The sequence below is a fragment of the Bos indicus genome, chromosome X (genome assembly GCF_029378745.1).
Source record: "Bos indicus isolate NIAB-ARS_2022 breed Sahiwal x Tharparkar chromosome X, NIAB-ARS_B.indTharparkar_mat_pri_1.0, whole genome shotgun sequence".
Classification (NCBI taxonomy): domain Eukaryota; kingdom Metazoa; phylum Chordata; class Mammalia; order Artiodactyla; family Bovidae; genus Bos; species Bos indicus.
In genome coordinates, this window is record NC_091789.1 from 96,993,204 (window position 1) to 97,000,429 (window position 7,226).

Consider the following 7,226-nt stretch of genomic DNA (forward strand, 5'->3'; position numbering starts at 1 on the left):
CCAGGTTTGTTCAATGCTGCAAAATGAGGACAGGTTTAAGGTTTAAGCCAGTAGAAACTGTTGATATTCAAATATAATAGTGTATTTTGAAAAGCAAAAATAATCTAGATCTAAATTTGTGGAATTAATATGCATATTTAGAGGAATTGTTGGACAGAAAATCTATATATAGACATTCTATCTCTACAGACAGCCTCAACTAGACAATAAAAATCACAAACCATGAATTTTCAATAACATTAAATACCCGGGGATAAATTTAACAAAAAATGTGCAAGTAGAAAACAAAACTTTATTGACCGAACTTTAATAGTCAAATACAGAACATAAGAGCAGCATAGATGGTTTCAGTTTATCTTCTTTCAAGCAAATGGCTGCCCTTCACCTATAATATAAACATTAAAAAAGTTACTTAGCAGAACTTTATTTCGATGACAGGAGAGGTATACAAAGTTCACTGCAGTTGTAGTTTTATAAAATGGACTAAAACAGGAACACTAAGGGCGACCCTTTGGCTTACCTTCAGTTAATCCTCTCTAGAGATTTTATAGACTTTCCAGGCACATTACCAGTATTTTTAAAAACACACTACTCTTCCTAGTTATACAAGAGAAGAAGGACACTGAGTTCAGAACAAATGAAATCAATGGAACCTATCAGAAGGTAGTTTTCAGTAGAAGGCAAAACTGTGTACACATTCAGTAAAATATCTAACAACAAAAAGCACCCTAAGGAGAACAAAATACACAAAAACTGAAACAAAAAATCCCAAAAAAGTATCATTTAAATGCATTGGTTTGAAATAATATTCCGAATATAGGATAGCTAAACAGTTGTTCTCTCTGTTACTGCTTAAGTGAAGTAAATAAAATGGCCAGTATTACATTTGTTTCTTCTCTACTGTGGAAAAGTGTAGACATTTTCATTTGTTCCAATTTATCCCCGATATGGTGGTTTTAAGTCGGTTAAACATTTGTCCCCTTTTTTACTTGTGGCCCTCATGTAATTCTAAACGTTTCTTTTCACCCTGGAAAGCATTCCAGTTGGTATAATAAATTATATGTGACACTAATTTTAAGTCATTACTATCACTGGCTACATGGTGACATCAAAATGTGAAGCAGAAATAGGACTGTTTCTCACAGCCACACCAAAAAAAAAAGAAAGAAAGAAAAAAAGGAGAGAAGAAAAGGGAGAGCAAGAGGGACTATGAGTGAGAGAGAAAAGCAAGTAGGAAGAGAGAAAGAAAATCTGGAAAAGCAGATTTTTTTGTTTCTAAATGATAATGGCTTTTGAGAGAAAACTCTGACCAATTTCAAAAGTTCATCCACGGTATTTGTGATGTTTAGTTATTTAGTTACTGTGGGGTATGTTAAATAATATGTTTTTCTACCCTACTAGCCATTTCATCAATATTCTGAAAATATTTGAGTTCCAGATTATACTGTTTTAATTCTGTAATATACTGTTAGTGTCTTGTTCATATTTCTAATTATGTGTACTTGGGCTTTGTCCATTTGCTTCACAATGATGTAAACTAGAGGAATGGACTGGCAGTTTGGGGTTGGCAGATACAAACTATTACATTCAGAATGGATAAACAACAAGGTCCTACTATATAGCACAGGGAACTAATGTCCAATCTCCTGTGATAAATCACAATGGAAAAGAATATTAAAAAATGTGTGTGTATATATATATATATATTAAAAATTATGTAAACTAGCACATTGTCTTTATTAGTTGAGTTTATTTTCCTCTTCCTAACACTTCATACCTGTCTTTTAATAAGTATCGTTTTCTTTTTTCCTTAGGTTTATTCGGTTGCTCTTTTTCTTACCTTTTATGTTGGATGTAGGATTTTATATTTATGTACCTTGTAATTTATGTATTTTTCTTTTTAAATACCACACATATTTAGGGCTAAGATTTCTCTATGAGAACATTTTAATCATGTTCTGTAGTTACTTGAAAGTAGTCTAAAAGTTGTATTTTCATCTAATTGTTCAAAGGGAAGGGAATAAAATGTAAAGTGAAAATATTTAGAAGGCTAATACACAGTAAATTCTTCCCTAACTATGAAGTTCCTCCTTTAAAATCAGAACCATGCAATTTATTGTCAGCAAGTTGTAAAACATGTATGTGAAAGATACTAAGTTGATTACGCGGGAAGAACTAGAGTTACCATTTTTCGCCTTCAAAACTTTTTAAACTCATGTATCAAAGAAGAAAAATAACATACTTGATACGGTTAGAGATCATTATATCATGAGTCTCAGATTTTTATTACTTCTTTAAGAGTGAGAGTGGGTATATGGCAAAACCTTCATAGTATATTAAAATAATGATCTCCAATTAAAATAAGCAACCTCCCCCCTCCTCAAAAAAAAGACCAAACGTAGGGGCAGGTAGTGTGCTTAGCATATGTATCTTACTCGCACCTGCCTTGAATATCACTGACTAAATGCACTCTCTCAACTTGATCAGCCACAGAAACAGGAAACTAGACTATCTTTGGCCATTTTGTTATCCAGTCATTTCATGCTTCCCAGGGGAAACGATTTAAAATGCAACTATTTTTTAAAGAGCTAGAGAATTCAGAATTTGAGAGAATTTAACATACATCAAGCAGAATGTTGGCTCATTTTCTTTTATAAAAAAATTAATTAATTGATTTTAACTGGAGGCTAATTAAGATAGTCTGGTGGGTTTCGCCATACATTGACATGAATCAGCCACGGTGTACATGTGTCCCCCGTCAGAAAATGAAATCTCAATTCCCCTGTTATAATTTGACTCAAGATGATATTTTATGATAAATACATCATACAAAACAGAGTATTCTTGTATGCACTCCATCAAAGAGAATCAGAGAATGCAAAAATTAGCATTGAAAAATCAGCACCTGCGTGTATCTGTTCTGAATTCACAACTTACATGAGTAAAGTTGAGTTTAGAAGTTAAGGGATTTCATAGAATCACACACATTATGCTAAAGCTGGTACTAGAACCTACTTGGATGCCTAAGCATATTTGATATAAACTGATATTTATTACAAATGCATTCCATAGTTGCTACAAGCAGAAATTATAAAAGAACCTGAAAATTATTAGCTGTTGCTCAAAGTACTTATACTCAAGAGAAGAAAACTGTTTCCTGTTTTCAATTCGATATGGCTTTGATCCTGTCTGCTTCGTTATTTGAAAGTCTATAAGTCAGGCACTCAGGCATCTGGGGTCTGAACTATTTTTCAAAGAATATGTGAACTCTGTTATTAAAATAATAGTAATGTTCCCTCTATATTAGTAAAGATATAATATTCTGAAAAACAGAAACCACATAAATTACTTTCTGAATGGATGACATACCTGCTTCTGGCATTTCAACAGGCTCTGTATTTGATGCAAACTCCTCCCTGACATCAGGACCATCTCCACCTTCATCCCCAGTCTTTGCCTCAGCAAATAGCTGGAGATCAGCTTCCAGGCCAGAATCTTTAAAAAAATGCATCAATTCAGCTGTAAAGCATACAATACAAACAAGGGAATGATGATCTTCATTCCCTCGGTGTTATGAATTAAAAGCCTTAGGTTAGTATGCTAAAAATGTGATGAATAAGAACCTCAGGAGCATTCTTCCGGGAATGTTTTGCTGGAGAAAAAGGAAAGCAGAATTTTCCGAATGTTATTACCATTTTCCTTTTCCAGGGTTGTCCTCAGACACCTTAGTTGCCCCTTTCTCTTTGTCTTGAAAACAAGGGAAAATTTGAGCGACCACACTAACCTGCAAACTATACTCTCCTCAGTTTTTTAGGAACTGTCTGAAGTCCTTTTCTAATGTTTCCTTTCCTCTTCTTACTGGTTATGTCTTAAGGCATGACACACAGATACACTTTACCTTCAAAGGGATCCTTCTCCTCTTCTTCATCACGATTCACTGGATCCTCTCCTTCCTCATTTCTAGGTGTGATATCCTGAATCTCAGCTGGTGGTTCCTCTTGGTGAGGTTGCTCAACACTGGGCTGCTGGTCCTAGTAGAGTGTGCATGCAAATAAAAACTTTTGTTGTTAACACATCTAATAGCATAAATATACATAATACATACATATATCTGAGCATAAGTAAACCTAACAACGTTTTCTCAACACAATTCTATGTACTTACTTTTAATAAAGTTACTCTTCCCACAGAGAAGCGTTAGCTCCCATAAGAGTTACCCAGAAAGACTTTGGAAGTTATTTAAATCTATGTTGGGATGGAAGTATGCAGCCTGTTGTTAATTAGCAGGAGGAGGGAGTCACTGGGCACATTTCCAGGGAATTTAACAGTATAATCATCCAGGCAACATCCAGGAGTATAATATATCTGGATCAATGTTTCTTCCTAAGACAAAGTGTCACCCTTTATCAGCATGGAAGACCTTTATCACCGCATGTGTACTACTTAACATGATTTTCTCAAAAATAAACTTGTGCTAATAGAAAACACCAAATGGTAAGGTTACTCACAACCACAGGTTCATCCACCTGGGAGCAATCTGGCTTTGTAGGTCCCAATGTTGATGCCACTTGCCCACTCATATTTCTCCCTGAAAGCAGAATATTGTGATTTAGAAATTGTATTTAAGAGTACAGCTATATTTGATCACTTTTATGACCTTATGTTGACTTGTTTTTTTTTTAATGTGAAAATACTTTCAAAAGAAAACTCTGGTTAAGCATGAGTGTACATGCATTTCAATTACACCAAATACAGTCTTTTGCAAAGCCATTTGTGTCTTTACAAAGCTGGTAGCGAAATCACCTTAAGGTATATAAGAAGGCTGAATTTTTGTCAGCATGTTTGATTTCACAACAGAATTCTCCATCATGAAGATCTTTAGTGAAATACTGCTAGGAATTCAAAAGCTCAAGACTACTGCTCATGTCACACTCCTATTCACCAGACCTATTTTCCCCAACTCCCTTGGAATTCAGTTGGAACACGAAGAAAGGCTCAGTCTTTACAGCCTGACTATGGCGATTTTCTCAGTGTCTGGGACTGAGGTGAGGCTGCATACAGAGCAACCGGTCCACTTCTCTCTTGGCACCTTACCACAAAACCCGCGATACAGTCACAACCCCACTGCGGTCCGGTTTCTAGGCCTTTCCTTAATCGCCCACCCCGCCCCCTGCCCAGGTCCCACTGCCGGCCCCAGATTCTGTGCTCTGTCGTCAGTTCCAGGGCCCCAATGAACCAGATATCTCAAATAGCACCCCCAAGTCTCCCCCCACCATCATCCTACCGCCTGCCCTACTCTGCCCACTGCCCTTCCTCTTCGCCCACCAAGGCAAGAAGTATGGCGTCGCAACACTTGTGAGGAGAAAGATGACTACCTTGAGGGCCTTCCTCCTCAAAAGCCCTAGATCACACTGCCCAGCCCGTGCGAAACTTGCTGGCTCCCCCTCACACGCACACACACTTAAATTCCAGACAGGACAGACCTGTGAACCTACCAGGTGTGTCTCAAGTAGTGAGAAAGAACCGGGACTGAATAAACAGACCCGTCTCACGCCCAACGCTCCTCACAGATCGCTCAGGAAGGCGTATGCGCACCAAGGCGCATGCGCAGCAACGGATGCGCACGCACACACTGCGCATGCTCACTGAGTTGGGCGTGTGCAGTGCAGGTTGCCGGAGAAGGCAATGGCACCCCACTCTAGTACTCTTGCCTGGAAAATCCCATGGATGGAGGAGCCTGGTGGGCTACACAGTCCATGGGGTCGCTAAGAGTCAGACACGACTGAGCAACTTCACTTTCATTTTTCACTCTCATGCATTGGAGAAGGAAATGGCAACCCACTCCAGTGTTCTTGCCTGGAGAATCCCAGGGACGGGGGAGCCTGGTGGGCTGCCGTCTATGGGGTCGCACAGAGTCGGACACGACTGAAGTGACTTAGCAGCAGCAGTGCAGGTTGCTGTTTTCCCGCCATTGAGGTGGAGTCCTGGAACTGCAGGGTCTCTGGAGGATGAGAAAGGGGCATGAAGACTATATTTTTTTCCTTCCAGTGCAATCTTTCTTATGCATCCACAACCTGTGGTGATAGGTAGTCCCAGGTTACCCTTAGTGGAGAATTTGTCTCAGAAAGACAGTCATGACAGAAATAGATATTATGATTTTTCATTCTTTTTTCTTTATTCTGCTCTTCAGCAGTTATTTCCACCATTCTGTCTTACAACTCACTTATTTGTTCTCCTGCTTCATTGAGTCTCATATTGATTTCTTCTAGTGTATTTTTCATTTCAGTTATTGTGTTTTCAACTTTGTTTGTTTGTGCCTTATTTCTTCTAAATCTTTGTCAAACATTTCTTGTATTTTTTTAAATCCATACCTCCATTGCATTTTCAAGATTTTGGATCATCTTTAATATCCTTACTAAATTTTTTTCCAGGTAGTTTCCCTATTTCCTCTTCATTTATGTGGTCTTTTAGTTTTTTTTTTACCTTGCTCTTTTGTCTGTAACATATTTTTTGTCATATCAGTTTTTTTTTTTGTTAGGCGGAACTGTGTTCTTCTCTCACTGATTGATTGGCCTGAGAATTTTAGCACTGGAGTTTGCAGGAAGTTAAGTAGGGCCAGGACCAGGTGTTTAGATGTGGCCCTCCAGGATTGATTGGCCTGAGAATTTTAGCACTGGAGTTTGCAGGCAGTTAAGTAGAGCCGGGACCAGGTGTTTAGATGTGGCCCTCCAGGAGACCTTACTCCAAATAGTATTCCGTGAGGTCTGACTGTCTCTGTTAATCCAGCAGTTTGGACTTGGTCCTCCCACCACAGGAGCTCAAGCCCATGAATCAAGATCCTTCAAGCTGTATAGCACACCAAAAAATAAAGGAAAAGAAAAGAAATGTGGAAGACAATGACAAATAATAAAAAATAAAATAAATAAGAAAACTAACAGGTAAATTAGAAAAATTAAACATATAAATGAAACAATCACTGGAAGGTAAGACACAGCTACACTAGCAAAATAGGGAAATTTTAAAAAAAAGGTAGAAAAAACCTTTGCTGTAAGGGCAGGGCTTAGGTGTGGTGGAGCTCAGGCAGGGTGGGCTTAGGCAGGGGTGCGGCCTATGCTGAGTGTGGCCTGGAGGGGGCCCCAGAGTGCCTCCAGTTTCAGAGTACAGAGGAGTAAGCCTCAGGCCTCAGCAGGTTCCTGGAGGTTGAATGGGGGGAGTGGGGGCAGAAA

The 7,226-nt window shown here is 38.5% G+C and overlaps 1 protein-coding gene across 1 annotated transcript; it reads right to left on the reverse strand.

The window, feature by feature from the left end:
• Positions 1-274: 274 nt before the first annotated feature.
• LOC139181324 (X antigen family member 5-like) lies at positions 275-5,624 on the reverse strand. Its single transcript, XM_070784363.1, has 5 exons — positions 5,496-5,624; positions 4,509-4,588; positions 3,899-4,031; positions 3,370-3,495; positions 275-385 (listed from the first exon to the last, which is right to left on the reverse strand). Exons 2-5 carry the CDS (start codon positions 4,578-4,580, stop codon positions 363-365), a joined length of 354 nt encoding a protein of 117 aa, XP_070640464.1. The 5' UTR covers positions 4,581-4,588; positions 5,496-5,624; the 3' UTR covers positions 275-362.
• Positions 5,625-7,226: the final 1,602 nt, after the last annotated feature.

What these genes read in the sequence shown, in the direction of transcription:
- LOC139181324 (XM_070784363.1), bottom strand. Translation starts at nt 4,580, where the DNA reads ATGAGTGGGCAAGTGGCATCAACATTGGGACCTACAAAGCCAGATTGC. An exon ending in AGGTGGATGAACCTGTGGTT is followed by an intron (nt 4,032 to 4,508) that starts GTGAGTAACCTT and finishes ACACTCTACTAG; the next exon opens with GACCAGCAGCCCAGTGTTGA. An exon ending in TGTTGAAATGCCAGAAGCAG is followed by an intron (nt 386 to 3,369) that starts GTATGTCATCCA and finishes TTTATATTATAG; the next exon opens with GTGAAGGGCAGCCATTTGCT.